Source organism: Contarinia nasturtii, unplaced genomic scaffold, assembly GCF_009176525.2.
Source record: "Contarinia nasturtii isolate CC-2019 unplaced genomic scaffold, AAFC_CNas_1.1 Cnas_scaffold_4672, whole genome shotgun sequence".
Classification (NCBI taxonomy): domain Eukaryota; kingdom Metazoa; phylum Arthropoda; class Insecta; order Diptera; family Cecidomyiidae; genus Contarinia; species Contarinia nasturtii.
The window spans coordinates 51,330-72,640 of NW_022201958.1; the positions used below are offsets into that span (position 1 = coordinate 51,330).

General features: G+C 33.0%; 3 protein-coding genes across 3 annotated transcripts; 1 reads left to right on the forward strand and 2 right to left on the reverse strand.

Annotated features, from left to right (window-relative positions):
* Positions 1-4,495: 4,495 nt before the first annotated feature.
* On the reverse strand, positions 4,496-8,220 carry LOC116351092 (nose resistant to fluoxetine protein 6-like). Its single transcript, XM_031783147.1, has 11 exons — positions 7,920-8,220; positions 7,600-7,849; positions 7,343-7,534; positions 6,973-7,046; positions 6,543-6,742; positions 6,355-6,470; positions 5,726-5,939; positions 5,488-5,663; positions 5,184-5,307; positions 4,790-5,122; positions 4,496-4,727 (listed from the first exon to the last, which is right to left on the reverse strand). The coding sequence occupies exons 1-11, from the start codon at positions 8,200-8,202 to the stop codon at positions 4,569-4,571; spliced, it is 2,121 nt and encodes a 706-aa protein (XP_031639007.1). The 5' UTR covers positions 8,203-8,220; the 3' UTR covers positions 4,496-4,568.
* A 3,412-nt stretch (positions 8,221-11,632) lies between these two features.
* LOC116351100 (gastrula zinc finger protein XlCGF8.2DB-like) lies at positions 11,633-13,723 on the forward strand. Its single transcript, XM_031783157.1, has 2 exons — positions 11,633-11,865; positions 12,250-13,723. Exon 2 carries the CDS (start codon positions 12,454-12,456, stop codon positions 13,423-13,425), a length of 972 nt encoding a protein of 323 aa, XP_031639017.1. The 5' UTR covers positions 11,633-11,865; positions 12,250-12,453; the 3' UTR covers positions 13,426-13,723.
* A 2,008-nt stretch (positions 13,724-15,731) lies between these two features.
* On the reverse strand, positions 15,732-21,206 carry LOC116351095 (protein artichoke-like). Its single transcript, XM_031783152.1, has 3 exons — positions 20,096-21,206; positions 16,537-17,004; positions 15,732-16,266 (listed from the first exon to the last, which is right to left on the reverse strand). The coding sequence occupies exons 1-3, from the start codon at positions 21,204-21,206 to the stop codon at positions 15,758-15,760; spliced, it is 2,088 nt and encodes a 695-aa protein (XP_031639012.1). The 3' UTR covers positions 15,732-15,757.
* Between the last annotated feature and the right edge of the window lie 105 nt (positions 21,207-21,311).

The window sequence follows — 21,311 nt, forward strand, 5'->3', positions numbered from 1 at the left end:
CTCAATGATTTTTATACACAATAGAAATGTTCAAGATACGTTTCAACCTTCAAATTTTCTATATTGAAGATTTGTTTTATGATTCAATTTAGAAATAAAAAAAAATCTCTAAATATGAGTTATGGCATGAACCATATTTTTTAATCAATATACGTAATAGGCATGTAGTAATTATAAAATAAATCACTTTATAACATAACAAAATCAGCGATTAAATTCCTTCTTCTTTTCATTTCGTGCATCTTTTGTCATTAATTTACCACATTTTTACAATTGAGCTGTGTAATTAATAACATCATGCTTATATTGTCTTCTCAAACAATGTGCTTTAACAAAAGGCAATTGAATGTATGACGTTTGTACTAGAAACATTTTACAAAGCACAATATGTGTTCAATTTGAACCAATTGAGTAAATACAATATTGAAATGAATTAATTACTCACTAATTAGTAGATAATAAATCAAACCGTGTTTTATACTTCTCATTTTTTCCTCAAATCTACTTTTCATTGAATCACAAGACATTCACAAAAGTTGACAAAAAACATTGTGAAATTGAGTCTAATTACCTGTATGAATTTTATGAATAAGAAATTGTTTATCATGGTTGACCTACGAAAATCCTTGCCGAGATGAATTCGTTAATATGTCGATGTTTTTTCATCAACAAATGATCAAGAATGTCATAGTTTTGAGCGTAATTCATCGAATTCATTTACATTTAAAACAGTATAAATATCAGTTTTGAGTCGAATAACCGCATCAGTGTGATTGGAAATTGAGTTCAGAACATTGTAAGAAAGAATGAAAACTTTAATCGTGTTCGTCGCTGTGCTTGGTATAATCCAAGCTCAAATTATTCCAGAAAATCCGGTAATAGGCTTTTTACAGAGTCTGGCCGGCTCTGCCGCAAATGCTGTTGCCCAAGATGTTGGACAAAATTTGAATAAAGTCCCCGGACAAGTAGTCAACGGTTTTGGTAACATAGTTTCAGGCGGTTTTCAAAATGCAGGTCAAGTAGCTGGTAATTTAACTAATATGGCCGGACAAGCTTTTAACTCAGCGGGTGGCGCAGCAAATACTGTCTTTAAAGGTATCAGTCAGAATGTTGGTGACCTGACAAAAGGCGCTGGTCAAGCCGCGACCAATTTCGGAAATACAGCTACAGATTTCTTTCAAAGTGCTGGCCAAATTCTTGATAGAATTAGAAAAGGAATTGGATTCAGTGGAAATGATGCAACTAAAGCTGCAGATGACGTCGGTAATATGTCCAATTATGCAACTTATATAAATAATCTTGGAAATACAGCAAGTGACATAATGAACAGTGATCAAAGAGTTGGTGATTTAAATGAGAAGCCATGAAGACAGCATTTTGACTCGATTTTAAATTCAAGTTAAATACATTTTTTCAATAAATTATTTGGTATTTTATGATAAATGTAAAAATTCCGAAAGTAGAATGAAATTAAAGAGAAAATTAACGTTCGCTTTTTCTTGCAATTGTTTATTATTTATTTATAATGAAAAGAAAAGTTTTCGATGTTGAGCAAAAATCAATTTGATTCACAACATTTCAAGAATGACCAAATAATGATTTTAATAATCGAAAAATATGTAATCGAATCGGACATGATCATTGATCATTTAAAAAAAATTATTGAAAAAAGATACTTTTCATTTAGTAAAAATAAATCAATGAAATGAGAAAGTTTGCAATGGTCTCAATCTAAGTCTTGTCCGCTTCGATTTGGATAAAAAATGTTTCTTTCATCAATTAAAACCAATTAGATGTCATGTCACTAGAAACCTTTTGCTTGTCATATTCAATCAAATAAATTGACTTTTCGATTCAGTTCTTTAGTTTGCTTTATTAAGCCTTCAAATTCATACGTATTTTTATGATTTTGGTAAGTTGATGCACCAATTGCTTTCAGGGAATTCACAATATTCAGCTGGAACCAATCGGAATTTATCCATTGAAATATATTTCTTGAATCAAAAAATCAAATACAACATTTTCGACAGTGCGGGAAAATTCATCTTACGAATATAATACATTTTATTTACACATTAATCGATTGCATAAAATTTCTTTTATTTTTCAGTGTTTCATAGTAATGAAGAAAAAAAATGAAACACGAACTTAAGTTAATTTGAAATTACCTCAACAATTATCTAATCTTAATTCATGTAAAACAAACTCAACTTATATAGATTACGGAATGGAAATGTCACCTTTTTCCAGAATAATCCGAAATAAGACTGAATTGAGATGAAAACGGTCCGAATTTTTCATTAACCTCTTATTCTTTCGTAATGGTCTTAAACAGCATAAAATATGTAGCCACCGTTTTAATGCACTGAAAATACGAAAATGTTTCAGTAACTAAAATGTTTAATCCTTTGAATCTCTTATACAAATTAAACTTACGAGTGTGAATGTCTTCAAATCCAAAATGACCATATTATATCCATGAAAATAAATCGGTCGTTGGGCAGTTGCAATCATTAGAACGAAATACCGTTGCAAGTCAATCGGTAAATTTTGCCATTTGGATTCGTACAGAGCATTTGACATTTTTTGATAACATTCACTTGCCATTTTTCCATAAAAGCAAAAGAAAAACAGATTTGTTGCGCCAACCAATACACATACCAAAATAATGACAATTTTAAAGCTCATCTGCTTGAATTGCTGAAAATACAGAAGAGCCTTTTTAAATGTTTGTAAAAACTCTATAACTACCGAAGGTCAATTTTCTAAATTCAAAATGCTTTCCATACACTAGGTGTGCGGAAAAGTAAAAGGTCACATTTAATGCACACAGACGGTGAAATGAATGAAACACCCCTTACCAAATCCAGTAGAAAAATGCTGCAAGCCAATATGGCTATACCTGAAATGAGCTCGACTACTATAAAAGCACTATAAACATTCGCTGAATGGGAAAACCAACTGTAAAATACATTTATATTAATCAGACACATCAACATTTTTCTAAACCATTTAAATCGCTTACCTTCGAGTCGAGTTCGAAAACTGAATTAAATCGCAAAGCAATTGATTCGCATTTTCATCAGGACTGTCTAACTTTTCTAGTGAATGTCGAAAATATTCATAAAATGCACAATGTTGCATACACATTGATATATAGAACAAAACAAGTACTCCGTTTAAATACATGAACATTTCTCCACATAAAAGCGATAAAGATATTTCTCCGACATATCCAAGAGGTGTTGATTGTTCCCAAGGTAAACTGTGTGACAAAAATTGTATTAACTAAATTCAAACTTAATGAGTGTAGATAAATTCTTTAAGTAGCAAACATTTAGAGCTTTCGTGGTAAAAAAAATACTTACACAAAATTGTTTGGGACAAATGCATACTTTCGGTCGAAATGTCCAGTCAATGAGAAACTGAGAATGACCGAAGCTATCGTAGCACAAATATTAGACAGACCGAAACTAGGTAGGACTGTTTTGAAGTATAAACACCACATTTTCTCGCATTTTTTATTCACTTCAGACAAAAATCGATACGAATCTTTATTGGAATCTAAAATAATTTCATTCAATTTTTTTGATAATTTAAAGATTTTTTTTTTCGAAAAAGATTTCTTACTTGTTGTATGAATTTCGGATAATTTGTCAAAAATAATGAGCATTTTTGGGCGTAAGTATAAACCTACTAAGATCATGTAGGCAATGCTGAAAAGCGTCAAAACCACAGCAATCGCAAATAATGATTGCTTCAGATCGACTGATATGAATTTCACCGCAAAACCAATATTTGCACAAATTGTACACAAATGCAATACGAATGCAATCAAAGTGAAAAATATACAAAACAATTTTTTTCGCTGACTTAGGCCATTTTCGAATGGTAGAGCACAACATAAGGTTAGAGCTTTTTTCGCAGTTGCAAATGGCTGAGTCATATTAGTGTTGGAAAAAGTTTATTTTATAATTGGAGATCAAAAACTTAAAACAGTAAAAACTTCAAGATATCAATGAATTGATGTGAACGTTTGAGAAATCACCTTAACACTGAGTCAGTGTCACTGACCCATTTAAAAGAAAATCTGAAATGGAAGCGGTTGTAAACAAAATAATTAAGATCCAAATGTTGACTCATTATTAAGTTCACACGTTGTGTATTGTTATAAAAACTGGATTTTGACTCAGTTCAGTATTTAGAATGGGTAAAATCTCCAACAAATTGACAGCCTATACCATTACTGGCTAATTATAACTTATTGTCGAATATTTTTCATGAAATCGTTGAATGTTGGTGGCTAATATTATGACAATATAGCTAGGAACGGCGCCTATTAAAATCACACTTCGCACACTCTTCAATTTGTTAACACGCAATAAAAATTTAAAAATAGTGTGGCACACTCAAAACAACCAATAAAGCCCAAAAATATTCACCTGCTTCAAAATTAACAACTGGATGGTTCTCATCAATGAATTGAATTACTTAATTACTTGTATCACCGTTTCTTAACTTTCTTTATTTTAATGTTACTAAATTGATTGTCAATAATGATAAATAAATTAATTTTTTACTGTATTTTCCGATCTATTGTTGCGTGCTGCGTGTTTTGCTGGCGTGAACAATAATTTCTCAATAATCATAAACGGTGATTCAAACGCAAGCGATGCAATTATAGAAACGAACACTGTTATCACATAAATTCCAAGGAATGTATGGAACTGAAAACAAAACTCATGATTAAATAACAATCATAATAAAGTACGAGTCAAGCAAAACTTACTGCCTTCAATTCTGTAAAATAATCTGGTGCTTTCAGTTGGCCCATTACTACCGTGAGCACATGATAATGTATTAAATAGATTGCATAGCAAACTCTTGAGATCGGCTGCCATAGTGGGTGAGCCAAGAACCAATTAACCGGGCCACCGTAGTTGTTTACACATGCAAATGTAATGTAAAACAGAGCAATCGACCATGCAACACGACTCAACGAATCGTACAGTCCATAAGCCAACCACGTTGCCTCTGAATTTATCTGAATTAGGGGATAATTTAGAAAAATCACGGCTGCCAGCAGAGCAAGAGAAAGCAACCAAGCGAGAAGGTTGAACAACTGTAGGTGGAAAATAAACGAATTAATGAATGATGAGAATGATTTTTTGAAAAAAGCGAACCTTTGGAATGCGAACTGATCGCTTTCGGGCTTCAAATATAATATATCCGGAAATTACGCCAATCAGCCACGGAGAAAATCGAACGTGTGTAGGGTAGTATATTATATCCATTCGTCTTGATTTCCTGTAAAATAGCATTGATGATTAGCTTATTCGCTTGGAGATCGTCAAGCAGGAGCTCCTTAATTCTTAAGAGTTGCCTATTCTTTCTTGCACTTTAGTTTATATCCACATTCCATGAATAATGGTGGATTCGATTTATGTCAAAAAATAGGCAATTCCTTCCCAGCCATAAAATACGTACATTCCTTTTATATCATATTTCTGATGAAGCGCCAAGTCGCAACCAATGCAACCCAAAATCAAAATCAGTAGAATCGACATTGATTTGGTCTTTAATTTGTAAACGATGTAAATAATCACTGGTGAAATCACGAAAAGTTGCATATCAACTGACAAATACCAAGAGTATCCAAAGCACTGAATGGAATACATTAAAAATTCATTTAGAAATTCAATGCCATTATTGATTTCATACAAACCATTTCCGTTGGATTGACATAATTTTGGACGTATAATAGGGCTGACCACCAATATTTTTCACAACTTGTATCCTTCGTCATAAGAAGCGGCCACACTGGCCCATTGCCGAGGAATTTTAGTAAAGACATTGATATCAGAAATGTAACACCCAAAAGTGGTGTCAACCGCAAATAACGATGGAAATAGAGAAGTGGTATGTTTATTCTTCCTTTCCTGTAACACGAAAAGAATTTATCCTTGTTTTAGTTTATCGATGATACATTATATTTATAGTAAACAGCAAAAAAAGGCTTTGTTCGACTTGTGTGGAATAGAAGTATTGAATACAAAGACTCTTTGTCAGAGTAATATACGTGAATAGGAGCACTCTGGGGAGACTTAACTTTTAACAAGTACTCCGATCCTCTGGCTACTCAGAACGCTCCTCCTCACTTGTTCTAAAAAATAGTTTCTGATTTATTTTTTTTACGAAATTAATTTCCAAGATTTTCGACCTATGTCCGTTGGAGATGAGCTTAGAATCTTTCTTTCAACTTTTCGAGCCCCAAATCTGGCTCTCTATATTAGAATCGAATATCCATAATTCGATGGAAAGCTCTAGTGCAAAAATGCTTCGTATATTACTTACGTCTTTTCAAAATGTTTCAACAAGTTGATGGAAACCAATAAACCGCTCATGAAGAAAAACGTATCAACCGATATTGGTGCGGAAAGTATAATCATGTTGTGGTACTGTTTAATGAACTGAAACATATTTCATGAAAAAGAAATAATCATAAATCGAATCCATTGATTGCAAAGGTAAAAATGATTTACTGTCAATAGATCAATTTTATTCCGAGCGGGTAACACGGCAAACATCATAAATGTGTGACCAAGCACAACCCATTGTGTTGAAATGGCACGAATCCCATGCAAACAATGCATCATATCTGGTGACTTTGATTTTTTATACGACAGCAATTTCATGCCATTCGAGTAGAACGAAAATATCAAAAGTGCTTGAGTTTTTACGCCTGAAATTGTGATAAAAAATATAATTAGCCAACCACTTAAGCGATTAGATTATTATAAAACTGAGTCAGTTCTGCAGCCAATTTTTGGTGTGAAAATTCAGTTCGTGCTCTTTTATTCTCAGGAAACGGTCGATGTGATAAGTGCAACACTCATCGAAACGAATATGCAACAAACGCCTGGCAGAGCCGATTTATGACACCCACTTTATATTGAAAAGCAGCAAACTTACGATTTGTTAATGTGCATATGATATCGTAACAGGTGCTCGCTGCTATCAAGCAAAAAAATGTGACCAATACAAATCTAAAGGAAATGGAAGAGCAAACATCATAAAAATGAACGTCATATCGACTAATTTAGTTATTGGCACTCGATGCAAACGTAAAGTGCAATTTAAACTATTATAATAATTATTAGATAAAAAATTGTCGACTTTTTTTTGCAATGATTGGCATTTTGGCGAAATTGGAAAATCCAACGAAATTACGAGCAAAGTGACTAATTATGTCAAATTTGTGACAATTCACTGATTTGAAATCTGGCTTGTTCTCAGATTTTTTGAAAATGTCGAAAAATGTTCCTTTGAAAGCGTTACTTACATAGCAGCGATATCGATTTTCTTCAATTCCGAAGGGCTTTCCTTAACTTGACACATGTTATCCGGAAAGCTTACTTTCACTTTATAACCCTTTTTCAGTATAACATCATTAAGGATCTTTTCAGTTAGGTGCAATGAACAAGAGTCTGGCAAACACATTCCAAAGGTAATGCTTATTTTTTTTTCGGCTATTCTAAATTTGAAATTGAACCAATTGAAAAGGTGTAATTAAAAACACCAAAATATATATGTATTTACGGTACAAGCAATCGTTGATCAATGTTTGTATGTTTGCCCATCTGCCAAAACCCATGATTATGATTTAAACCGAATCCAATTGATTTTGGCATTATACCAAGGTTAGCTTCAAAAGTCAATTGCCCCAAGCAGTATTGTGTTTCATATCGCTTTCCATTTCGATCAATATTTAAGCATTGCGAAAATTCACCAAGTTCATAGAAATTTCCGTTAAGCAATCCAGACGGAATTTTTCCCCATGAATCCACAACTAAAATAATCATCAAAGTCATTTCGAGTCGCAAGTGACCGATCGATTAACCTAAAAAAAATCAATTTACTTTTCCTTGCCCACATCTCTTTTCGCAAACCACGTTGAATTTCTATCATTTGTTTGAGACATTTCGCATTTTTCGCCACAGCCTCGAGATCAATACTCCGATAGGTGTTTGAAATGTTGAAGTCGCTTTGTTGAAAAAAATCATTTTTAATTTCTTCAAAATCGAAGAAATTCAAACCTGTTTCACTAATTTGAACATTTGCTTCACTATAATTTATACAGATTACAAGAACCAGTAATGATAACGCTGAACACTTGAAGAACCTAGCGTACTTTTTTAACATTTTGAGTATTTTTTCGGATGATCTTCAATTTACAACTAAATCAATTTTTAATCAACTTCATACATTTATACCGAGATGTTCGAACGATGAATGATTCATTGAAGATATTTTATCTGATAAAGGGACTTGACCATCACATACTTACCATATAGAATATATATGATAAGTTAACTGATTCAGCTACTGTTTTCAATCGAATCAATTGATAAAATGCCAACAAAAAAGCGGTGTCAAATGATGATTCATCGAATTTACGTGAAAAAAGTAGTGTATATGATATTGTACGTCAAACGCCATGGGCCTAGATAATGAATATTTGATGATAACTATTGTATTTGAAGTGTAAAAATACAAACGTTGCATTTTGCAATCTGCCCAGACACTATAAATGATTGCTTCATCGGCAACTGGTGGAATCATGGGTGAAATCGTGTTAAATGCACATATCACGGGGAGCAGTTGGGCACTTAGCTTAAGACATGATTTAAAAGATGCCTCCCAACCTTTTAGCAAAAACTGAAAGCCGTACATTCAATTTCTAACATAAAACATTTATTTGCGGTAAGCATTTGTTATTTATACATTGTGAAACATGTAGTTTAAAGATTACATTGTTTACGTTGCACTGCTATACATGGTTATACAGCTTTTGTGGTCATTTAAAATGGGAACAAAAAAAAAAATACTTGAATTTAATGTACTACTCTACTCTATTGGATTTGGAGAAGCGCAATTGTAAATCGGTCAAGTTATTTGCTACTCATTTCGATAAGTTTGTTGAACACCAACATGTTGGTTAAAAAGTTCTTTGCAATCTTTTATCAAATGTTTACACGGGTCTACTCCAATCAAAATCATGACTCTTGACTCATTTAAGGTACCTTTTCATCGTATTAACCCGTCTAGTCAAAGAAACACACTTCAGGTCTGGTGCGTTGCTTCTCCAGTCTGGTGCTCAGAAAAATGTGAATAGTTCAAGACATGTTTCTTTTAATCAAGCACCTTACGAAACATTGCAATTTTAATCAGAAAATAAATACCTTTTACTTTTTTTATTCATTTTTCAGCAGAGACACTTCATGATGGACACCCAAAAAAATAAATTATTTTTGAAACAACGACATTTTCTCAATGAGATTTACAAAATGATGACTTTATTTAGGACTTTTTTAGATTTTAATGAAGAAAAATGTTCTAAATGAAAGAAAAAAATGTACGAAGAAAATAATTGAGTGATAATGGAGATAACGAAGAAAATCTTGTGAAAAACTGCACGATGTTATTCGCTTTAATTCGACCAAACTCAAGTCTGTTGTGCGGGTTGTCCATCTCGTTGCCAAGAAAGTGTCTTCATCGACAGAAATCGTTACTTTTCAGTCTCCATCGAATTTTTCGCGTTCCTTGTTCCATGCCACAAGATTATAAATCGGCTTCTCTTTTGCAGTACATGTTCTCAATTATGATTTCTTTCAATTTTGCTGAATGTCTGATGAATATCAAGATGCCTTCAGGGTTTGCATGAATGTTTGTAAGTTTGTAGTTAACTGGTAGATGTTTTTCTGAATTTGTCCGAATCCTACCAATTCCAAATACCTTCAGTTTATCCAAAGTCCAAATGGGTCTATTTATATTGACACTATTTCCGGGAAAATAATGAAAATATTCCAAGTTGTGCAGTGAACCTACTTGCTTTAAGAGAGGCGTATTTCTCGAAAATAAATACAACCGCTGATAAACGCCATTTGCATAAAATTCATTAAGTAAATCAAAAAAACGCGTGTCGTAAGCGAATTCACAATAAATCGACAGCTTATCGAGCTTCAATGACTTGATTGTTTGCTGATTTTCTAGCACAAAGCCCAAACTCTGGCAAAATTTCGAACATTTGGATTTCGATCGAAAAATACTTTCAGCTCATCAATTTTTCTTGAACATGACATTTTTATGTCCAATTCAACAAGTGTCGGATATGTTTGAAGCAATATGATTCCTTCCAATAAAAGAGGTGTAATGCCACCATAACTTTTAATGTCACGAGTAAGCTGGTAAGGTATTGTGGAAACACGTTTCAATTGTTTGCAGTAAACGAGAAATCGATCATAAAAGTCACCATCAATCTTACATCGTTTGATTTAAAGACATTCAATAGTTTTCAGGACAATTTTTCAAACATACCGCCTTTTTTGAAGATATTGTTAGATCAGACAAGTGAAGTTGCAATTTGATTCAATTCTCTCGAATGGCAGCATATACTGATGGCGTCGAATGCTCATAATTTGGAAATTTTCCTCAAATCCAATTAGATTGATTCCATTTGCAGTGAATCCACCTCGCTCACATTCGACCTCAAGTGCTGAATAATTCAATTGAAAAAAAAGCCTAACAAATTTAAAAATGTTGAGCCCATTTGCACGTCTGGCCGAATGAATTCAGGTCTTCTAGTGATAGCCGATCCAACATTTCGTAGCAACAATGGTTGTTGAAATTGAAAATTGGTGGTGACTCTTCTTCAATCGGTGCAACCGCAACAGCAAATTGGTTGGCTTCCAATATCTCTTCTGATTCCGTTTCCGCCATAGAATCGCTGAGTTTTCTTGTTTTTCCTTCGATTTGATTGACATAACCTCCCTTTCGTTTGCTCATCTTGATTTTGCCCTTCCTTGACTGGTCGATGCTTTGATTTGATCTATATGGAACGATTAAAAATGTCACGGTGCTAAAAAATTTCATTTGTTAATATATTCAATTGTGTATGAAGGATATTTGTTATTTTTTTTGGCGAAATAAAAATAATAAGAAGCGGTTATAGTGCTCACCTTAGTTGGTTCTATATGCGACTTATTTGTTTCAAACAATTGTACACTACTACAATGACAGCGCTAATGTTCAAAAAATGAGAATGTCGAAATTCATACACCGACCCCAAAACAACATTGATCTATTAATCCAAATTGAATTTTTGAAGAAAATTGTGAGTTTCGATTAAAACTTGTATCGTTATATTGTCTAAACTTGTGGACAGAATGAAATAATATTTTATAAATGTCGATGGAACACGAAGCATCCTTGCTTAGATGTGTGTTGATGAAATAACGAAGCAACAATGAATACAAATGTCATGGCATACTGACAATTCGAAAAGTGTGCGGCGCTATTATCGTTGAAACTTCCAAATATTCGATTTTTGAAATCTTTTCAATTATTTCTTTATAGTTAATTAGAATTTATCGATTTTCATTTTTGTCAATAATAAAATGATTGTTATATAATACGTGGGTCACATTTAAGTTAATTTACTTCATTTAATTTTTAGTTCATCATTTGAAAGATGCATAAAAATATTTCCATGAAAATCTATTCTTAGAGCAATTAATTGCTTAGCATATTTCGTTTAATTCACAGAATGAGATTAAGTGATAAATAGAAAAATCTAATACGAAACCAAAGTAAAAATATTTGAAATGAGTCAGAATCAAATTGAAAGCAGACAACTTCATTCTGGCGTCAAATGTTACAAATCAACGAGAACAGTATGTTATGTAAAGCCACCCCAGTCGAGTTGGAGCTGTCATCGAAAGCAGATCGTAAGCAAACGGCACGTGTTTATACGTTTTCAATCATCATTCGCGCACAAATCGGCGGAATTTCTTGAATGTTTTTCTGGTTAGATTTTTTTATTTTTTGTTAACCAAAGATTTTGATCGTCCTTTTTTGATAAAATCATAAAAATTCTAAATTTATTTCAAGGCCAGTTTGATTCTAACCTCAACCTTATTTGTAAAATTCCACTACGCCCTTTATGATTCTCATGGTGATACTTGTTGGCATTCATTCTTACTTGCACTATGGAAATGAGTTAATAATTTGATAATTTAACTGAGATTTTGCTTAGCAAAAGATACAATAATAATATCTTCCCATTTGTGATAACTTGCTGTTAAGCAAAAATATTTTTTTCAATATTCGAAAATACACGAACATTGGAAATTTCCCAAAACGAAAACTAACCTCACATTTGTGTCAACTGATATTTTTCATATCAAACAGAGCCACGATGAATCCGTATCAAGCTAAAGGGGCTTTAGGTGGAAGAGCCAAGCGCATATACCAACGCAAAGGAAGACACTCACAACTTGTGAGTCACAAGTCAAAATCAAAGAAGAAGTTGATGTGAAAGTGGAGCCAGGAGATGGTGTTGATCTGATTGCATACCCACCGTTGTCACCATTATCACCAGTTGAAGCCGGCACTATGATAAAATCGGAAAGCGAAAGTGATGCTGAGTATGTGCCATACGATGCTGACTATGTGAAGGACGAGATCAAATCGGAGGAAGAGGAATGTTTGAAGAAAAAGCACGATGAAGCACCGAAGGCAAGCTCAAACGAAGGTGCAAGTGATGGTCCAATTGGTGAAGATTTATGCGATGAAAGATCAAACTCAAGCTGCAATCGTGAACAGCATGCAAAAACGAAGAAGCCAAAAGGCGGAAAATCAAAGGGTTCCAAGAAACCATCGAATGGTCGAGCCTCCATTGGACAGAAAAAGCACAAATGTCATTTCTGTGATTATGTGACAAATCAAAAATCAAATCTCACAACACACATTCGAAGGCATACGGGCGAAAAACCCTTCGAATGCGAAGTATGTGCCAAGGCTTTTGCACACAAGATGAATTTGAATCGCCATAAGAAAATCCACGGTCCAAAACTTCCATTTCGTTGTTTGAAATGTGGTCATCGATTCGCTGAAGAAGCCGGAAAACAAACTCACGAGAATGGATGTAACTCTCGACGATATGTATGCTATCTCTGCGAATACAAATCCTTCGTAAATAGTAGTTTGAAGCATCACATGCGATTGAAACACACTGATGATAAACCATTTCAATGTGCTAATTGTGGAAAGAAGTTCATTCACAAAGGTAATTTCAAACGACATTTGGCAATACATTCCAAACCACGCTCATATCGTTGCACACAATGTCATCGACCATTTGCAAAGGAAGACGATAAGGATCAACATCAAGTGCAATGCAAACGTCGTGGCTATCAATGCTACCTTTGTAAAAAGAATTTGCTACAAAAAACAAACTTGAAACGTCATATGCGTAACCATCACACAGGAGAAAAACCATTTCCATGCCAATTATGTGATGCTCGTTTCTCACTACTTGATACTGTCAATCAACATATGAAGAATGTTCACGGTGCAAAGAATTGATTGATTCATCCACTTTAAACCATTTGAAATCAGTCGATAAAGCAAATTTGTTTTGAAAATATTTTTCCAATCTTCAGATATCAAATCCGAAAAGAATCTTCACTCGTAACTATATACTTAAGATTGCTAAACCACAGAATGAATTGAAATAGATTGAATTTAGTTAAATTTACATAAAATTATTTAATTGAAAATAGAAGAATGGAATTAGAACACAAGCATTTTATAATTAGTAAAAATTAAAAAAGGCATTTATTTGGAACGCATTGAATTAAAAAATAAAGAAATTTGGCATACATAATCTGTGCATTTCATTTTAAATATAAATACTGAACAATTTGAATATATTCTAAGTGGGAAATATACATTGAGCTTAATCTATTTAATTACACGCAAAAGTGGTAAGAACGATTGCTCGAAGCTAATAAGTTTGAAAAATTCGTTTCTTACAATTACATTTAATGATTGGCAGAATAAGTTATTTAAACAATTTCATCTCAGTAAATACTTATTTTAAGAAGCTATATGAATGGAGCTTACGTTCTTCAACCGAAATTTTTGGAATGACAATCGACGCCATCAAAGTGTGTTTTTAAAAAACGTACTGCACATGAATGGTTTGTATGACTTAAATTTGAATATTTAAAATTGTTGAACTAGAATAGACAATTAATTTAATTGATCAAACGAACAAACTTCAAGCATTTTAAATCTTTTTTGAAAAGTATGCAACAATCTAAATTATATTTTTACAATTTCGTGATAAGAATAGCTCGCTATAAAAATTTGAAAAATATGATGTCGTTGTTGCACTGAAATTCCGTCACGAATATCGCATTGCCATTTTGGTAAAAAAAACTCTGAAATAGGTCGACAAATGTGCACATGTTTTTGCTGAAAACGACATAAACCTAGATCAACTGCAAGTTCATTAACTCTAAAATCACAACCAAACAATTGTGATACTTCCAATATTGTATAAATTGTAGACAGCAAATTGTCAATAAATCTAATCTAAACTTTATCGAAATTACAATTGTAATTTGTAACATTAATGTGAAAAACTGATTATTTTTCAAATAATATTTGTATATTATGCATTACGATTGTGACATTGAGTCAATTCAATCACGCTTGTATCTACACTATTTTGATCATACTCGACATTCATATTGATTTCCGCTGAATTACGTCTGACTCCATGTCTGATGCGTTGAATAAGCTTCGATTTTACAACCAAATATCCAAAGCACATTATGAACATTCCAGCAAATAGGTACTTTAACGCACGTACGTCTGCTGAGAGGGAATTATGTTCACCATCCATTGAACCATGATGTTCATTGCTCGTTTTGACGTCCGCATTTCCGCCCTTAAAATTCGTGGAATTCGATTCGATACTATTTTCTGTATTAGTTGAAACTCCAGATTTATTCGGCGACACTTCGTTATTGTTAATTTGTTCATCATGCTGACAATCGATTCCATCTATGTTCGTTTGGTTCGATGGATTGTAGAGTAAATCCAAATTATCCCATTGCAGTAAAAAGTTGTTTAAATACTGGCAGGAAAATTTATTTTTCGAAATACCCAAAGAACTTAGTTTGGGGAAAATTTTTCGATTGACTGTGTCTACTTCAATTAAATCATTTCCTTCCAGATTGAGTGTGACCAGTTCCTTAAAATTACGCGTTAATAAATTGAAATCGACCTTCTTCAAATGATTAAACGAGAGATCAAGTACTCGTAGATTACGTTGATGGTAGAATGTGCTGAAGCAAAAATTTGATAAATTGGTTTGACTCAAATTCAAAAATTTCAAATTGGTGAATCTTTCAAAAAGATGGACTTTTAATTCTCCAATGAAATTTGATGATACATCCAGTGTTTCGATTGGTGATCCGAGCAATGCGATTATTTGTGGCGCATTTTGCAGTTGATTTCCAGAGATATTGAAATACTTTAGTTTTTGAAATTGTTTTTTTGAGCAACGCAACTCAGAATCACTTTGAGGTAATGGGACGACTACTTCATCTTCGTTGTTCATGTTACTTTGCAATGCATTATCCTTGCAACTCGTGTCGATCGTGAAATTCACTTTTTGCAGGTGGTTAAACGAAATGTCAAGTGATATGAGTTTGTTCTGATGATAAAATGTATTGAAACCAAAATTCGACAGTTGAGTGTTGCTGAGATTGAGATACTGAAGATTGTTGAACCGTTCAAACGTGTGCGTATTCAATTTTCCAACATAACTTGAAGCTATTTCCAAAGTTTCAATAGGTTCTCCGAGCCATTCGATCGATTCCGATCCATTTTTCAGTTGATTATTCTAGGTTTTGAAGCTTTTTAATTGCTTAAATGTATCCTTAGAACATTTTAATTTTAACTTGTCGCCGGATACGCCAAAAATGGCATCATTCTCATTCAAATCGATGCTCAGTGAACTCGCTAGGCAATTCGTATCAATGGCTTCAACATGGTCGCATGAAAGATGTAATTCCACTGAATTCACAACGAGCAGAAATAAATTTTCATCCAAATGTTTGATTGGATTTTCGTCCAACACAACTGTCTCTAATTTGTGCTCATTTTCTGGAAACAATAGCGGACGAAATACATAGAAAATAATGGTGACGAGACTGGTGTTTCTTAAATTTAAATACTTCAAATTGGTGAATATTTTGAAGATATTCTCATCCAATGCTCCGACATAATTCGATGAAATATCCAATGATTCGATCTTTGAACTCAATGACCTTATGATGCCTATGGTATTTTCGAGTTGATTGTTTGAAATATTTAGAAACGTTAAGCTATCGAAGTATCTCGTTCCATAATCTATATTTTTGGAATTTTCTGATGTTCTTATGATCATCTTGTCATATCGAATAGCTATAGTATTTTTAAGAAAACTGGAATCAAACTCTTTAATAGAATATAAATCAAATGAAATGGGGTGCATCAGAAGAATTTCGGAAAAGTTTTCATCAAAGCGGTAAATCGGATTCCATCGCAGATCAAGTGTGTTCAAATTTTTATTATTTTTGAATAAGTCTTTTTTAATGGATTTTATCAAATTGCTGTTTAGCTTCAAAATTTGTAGTTTACTCAATTTAGAAAATATTTCCACATCCAAAATTGATATTTTGTTTTCAGATAGGTAAATTTCAGTTAAATCTGTAGTATTGGCGAATATTCCTGATTCCAAGATTGATATATTGTTATACTGAAAATTGATTATCGACAGTTTTGTTGCTCCTTTAAAATCATTTTCATGAAGTACATTGATATTGTTGTTGGAAAAATCTATTTCAGTTAATTCAAGGTTATTAGCAAATAATGCTGCTTCTAACATTGATATATTGTTATGTGAGAATTTAATTTTCGAAAGTTTAGTTGCTCCTTTAAAATCATTTTGATGCAGTACATTGATGTCGTTGCGGGAGAAGTCAATTTCTTCCAAATTTGGTGCGTGAGCAAAAATAGATCCCGAAATATTGGTTAATTTATTGTAATATGCTTTCAATGTCTTTAAATACGTAAATTTCAAATCGGTCGCAGTTAAAAATTCAAATCCTGCAAATGAAATATCGTATTTTTCCAATTTTGGAAATTTTTCAGGAATCATTTCATCTAAGCGACTTTTCGAACAACCTTTTAATTCCCTTGCATCAGAGGAATAACTATTTCCATTAAAAATATTTCTATAACATTCACATGAAAAGTCATTAGTAAAGTACGTGTAGTAGTCCGTGTTATTACAATTTTGATTTTGGTCGCAATATAACTTCACTGAATAATAATTATCACTAGTAGTACAGCTTGTGATTTTTGCTGCACCTACTATACATTTCAAAGTCAATAATAATAACGAAACGGAAACCACACTGTTCTTCATTTTATTTCGTTGACTGTGTTAACTGTTCGATGGAAGTGACTGAACTGATTGTTGAGTCGTGGTCAGAAAATACATATGCCCGACATGAATCCAACAATGTTATGAAATGTAGCAAACACACGATTGCACTCAATGTCTAATTAAGATATACAATGATGTAATCTCCTTAGTTTTACAAAGTCCATTTCCTTGAGCAATCCGATGCGTTTCCAAATTCAACTTTTAAATGATGATAAAAAATTAAATTCCGACCAATGTTTCATTACACACACTGAAACTATCAGAGAACGAATTCCAAAGAGCAAAAGATAAGAATTATAACTAATAACACAAAGTAAATAAGGCAATGGTGAACCTAAATCATTGAAGTAGTTAAAAATTACAAACGACCGACAAGTATCGTGAAAAAAGCGTAGGTGGGCCAGGTACACGATATCGCTCAATAAACGTAATGCTGTTTTTCCTTTTAACAAAGTCTTCTTACGTCAGCAATATTACATTCACGAAAGAAGACATACTTTTGCGAATAAAAATAAAACTCCAACTTCCCTGAAAATAATTACGCTGCTCATCACTTTAAATACACTGCCAGTTTTTGGCCGTAGAGCTTAATGTGAAACGTGGAACCGTACTACTAAGAAAAACAAACTACTCGACATTCATATTTTGAATTTTTTGCCACAATTTTTTTAAAATAAATTACACCTTGAAAATTGATTTTGCCAATATTTTCCTCATATTGCCTCAACGACTACCTATGCGCTCCCACTTCAAAAAGTTAGTAAATCCTATAAATTATATAGATGGTTTTCTTAAAAGCTGCGCTGATGATCCATAAATGGTGAAATCGTTCAATTCAATTACTGAAATGAGAACGTCCAGAACTACCTAATAAATGCATCACATGGATTTCGTTTTTCTCTAAGGTTTTTGTCAATGCCATAATTAAATTGAAATTCCAAAACTCTTCACAAGTTTGATTGGCTAATAAGCTATATAGCGTTAGAAAGAGGACTTTGGGAGCTATCATCTGGCGAAATTTAATCAAAATCATAGAACTAGGTTGCTTGCAATGAAGCTCGAAAATGTACTTTACCTATATTTTTCTCATTTTGGCTATATTGCCACCTATGGAGTTGAGCTTCAAAAAGGCAGTAAACCCCATAAACTACTCTCAGAAAACTCAGATGTTAAAATTCAAAGTAATCAGAGGAAAATGCCGCAATAAATTTCCCCTTGAAAGTTGACTTTGCAAATATTTTCACTAATTTGCAGTGAATAGAATGACGCTAGTGATATATCATGGTACTATTGATAGTACGATATGAATATCGTGCTATTGGTACATTTCAATTTTGTGACAACAACAATTATTTCTCTTCAATATATTCCTTCAAATATAGAGCTCTATTTTGATATTTTAGATTCTACATTTGCGGTAAAATATTGAAGAGCCAAATTGTTGTTGTCACAAAATTAAAATGTACCAATAGCACGCTATTCATATCGAACTATCAATAGTATCATTGATATATCACTAGCGTCAATCTACGGCCACCTGGGAAACACATCCACAAGTTCGATTGGCTAATAAGCTATATACCGTTGGAAAGAGGGTTCCAAGAGCTATCATCTGGCAAAGTTTCATCAAAATCATAGAACTAGGTTGCTTGCTATAAGATTCGGAAGCCGATTTTTCTCATAATTTTTCATATTTCGGCCAAACGGCCAGCGTAAAATGCCATCAAACCTGCCGGAAACTCCATAATTTATATACCATTCGAAAGGTAATTTTATAAGGAATCTAAAACAATTTGGTGCCTCGGGTGTCTCCAACTTTTTTTCAACAAGTTTCATCTAGATCCAAAGTCATCAAATTAACACTGAAGTAAAACTCATTTATTCCATCGTTTATCCACCCAATAAAGTTGCGGAGAAAAATAATTCCACCCGAATCCATTCGTTATCCACTCAATAAATGGTGAGTGGAATCGAAATATTTTTCAAAGTGGAATCCAAAAAAGTGGGTCCATGAATGAAAAAATTAAATGGGGAGCACTTATGGGGAAAATAAAAAATACGTCTGGAGGGTTTTTTATGCCCTATCGAATGCCGAAAACCCGAACTCTCTATCTTTTCTGGTTTTCTCTAAAATCACTGAACAAACATATATATATATATATATCTTACTATTCCATAGCTTAATGTATAAAACTACGTTTCACATTAAGCAATAGTAGCAAGAATAGTATTTATCAGTGTTATTTTGTTACCCATGTTTCAGCATTATGAGATAAAATCTCAATTCCAAGCTTATTAGCAACTACTTACCATATTATTAATTCATTTCCGATTTTACTAGATACTTATGCGAAAGGACAGAATCGTCATAGTTTGATTTTTAAAAGGAAATACAAAATTTATTTGAGATTCAATTGGCAAAAATAACAATGTGATTCTATTCATTTGAATTGTGACGTTGAGTCAACTCGATTACGCTTGTGTGTGCACTGTCTTGTTCGTAATGTTGATTTACACTCATTGAATTACGTCTTATTTTTTGTTTGATATGTTGAAAAAACTTCATTTTCACTACAATATATCCACATATTATAAAAAGTAGAAGAAGAAATAGATATTTTAGTGCTCGTATATCCTCTGACATAGAATTTTGTTCAACTTTTATTATAATATGGTGATCATTTTTTTTGATATCCACCTTTGCGCCTTTTGAAATCGTGGTGTTCGAATTAACACTACTTTCCGTACTTGTTGGAAATCCAGACTTATCCGGCGTCATTTCGTTGTTATTTTTGGTAAGTTGTTCATCATGCTGACAATCGATTCCATCAATGTTCGTTTGATTCGATGGATTATAGAGTAAATGTAAATTATCCCATTGCAGTAAAAAGTTGCTCAAGTATTGGCAAGAAAATTTATTTTTTGAAATACCCAAAGAACCTAGTTTGGGGAAAATTTTTCGATTGACTGTGTCTACTTCAATTAAATCATTTCCTTCCAGATTGAGTGTTATCAGTTCCTTGAAATTTCGCATTAGTAAATTGAAATCGACCTTCTTCAAATGGTTAAAGGAAAGATCAAGTACTAGTAGGTTACGTTGATGGTAAAATGTGCTGAAGCCAAAATTTGATAAATTGGTGTGACTCAAATTCAAATATTTCAAATTGGTGAATCTTTCAAATAGATGGACTTTTAATTCTCCAATGAAATTTGATGATACATCCAGTGTTTCGATTGGTGATCCGAGTAATGCGATAATTTGTGGCGCATTTTGCAGTTGATTTCCAGAGATATTGAAATACTTTAGTTTTTGAAATTGTTTTTTGGAGCAACGCAACTGGAAATTACTTTGCGATAATCGGATGACCATTTCATCATCGTTGTTCACGTTGATTTGTAATGCATAACCCATGCAACTCGTGTCAATTTCTTCGATGTGATCGCAGGAAACTTGCTCTGTTTCAGATTGGTTTTTCGATGAAAAGAGATCGCAATCAAAACGCGTGACTGGCTTATCTTCAATTTCTGTCTTTTCGGTTGAATGTTTCATGGTAGAGTTTGATCTCTTGATGAGTTCAGTTGTTGTTTCAGGCATTTTTGTTGTTTCAGTACTAACATAGCTCATTTCATTGAAACAACCAACTCCATCGATATGCGTTTGATTTGGTGACGGATTGTGGAAAAGTTCCAAATTCTGCCATGGGAGTAAAAATTTCGCCAAATAACGACAAGTGAAGTTGTTTTTCGAAAGACCCAACGACGTCAACTGTGGGAAGTGTGTCCGAGTGATGGTGTCAACCTCTTTCAAATCGTTTCCTTCCAACTTGAGCGTTTCCAAGTTTTTAAAATTTCTAAACATTAACGTAAAATCAACTTTTTGAAGGTGGTTAAACGAAATGTCAAGCGATTTTAGTTTATTCTGATGATAAAACGTATTGAAACCAAAATTCGAAAGTTGAGTGTT

What these genes read in the sequence shown, in the direction of transcription:
- LOC116351100 (XM_031783157.1), top strand. Translation starts at nt 12,454, where the DNA reads ATGATAAAATCGGAAAGCGAAAGTGATGCTGAGTATGTGCCATACGAT.
- LOC116351092 (XM_031783147.1), bottom strand. Translation starts at nt 8,202, where the DNA reads ATGTTAAAAAAGTACGCTAGGTTCTTCAAGTGTTCAGCGTTATCATTA. An exon ending in CATATGCACATTAACAAATC is followed by an intron (nt 6,743 to 6,972) that starts GTAAGTTTGCTG and finishes TCACAATTTCAG; the next exon opens with GCGTAAAAACTCAAGCACTT. An exon ending in TTGAAACATTTTGAAAAGAC is followed by an intron (nt 5,940 to 6,354) that starts GTAAGTAATATA and finishes TTCGTGTTACAG; the next exon opens with GAAAGGAAGAATAAACATAC.
- LOC116351095 (XM_031783152.1), bottom strand. Translation starts at nt 21,206, where the DNA reads ATGTTTAGAAATTTTAAAAACTTGGAAACGCTCAAGTTGGAAGGAAAC. An exon ending in TAAGTCTGGATTTCCAACAA is followed by an intron (nt 17,005 to 20,095) that starts GTACGGAAAGTA and finishes TTTCATTTGCAG; the next exon opens with GATTTGAATTTTTAACTGCG. An exon ending in GGAAATATTTTCTAAATTGA is followed by an intron (nt 16,267 to 16,536) that starts GTAAACTACAAA and finishes CCAAAAATATAG; the next exon opens with ATTATGGAACGAGATACTTC.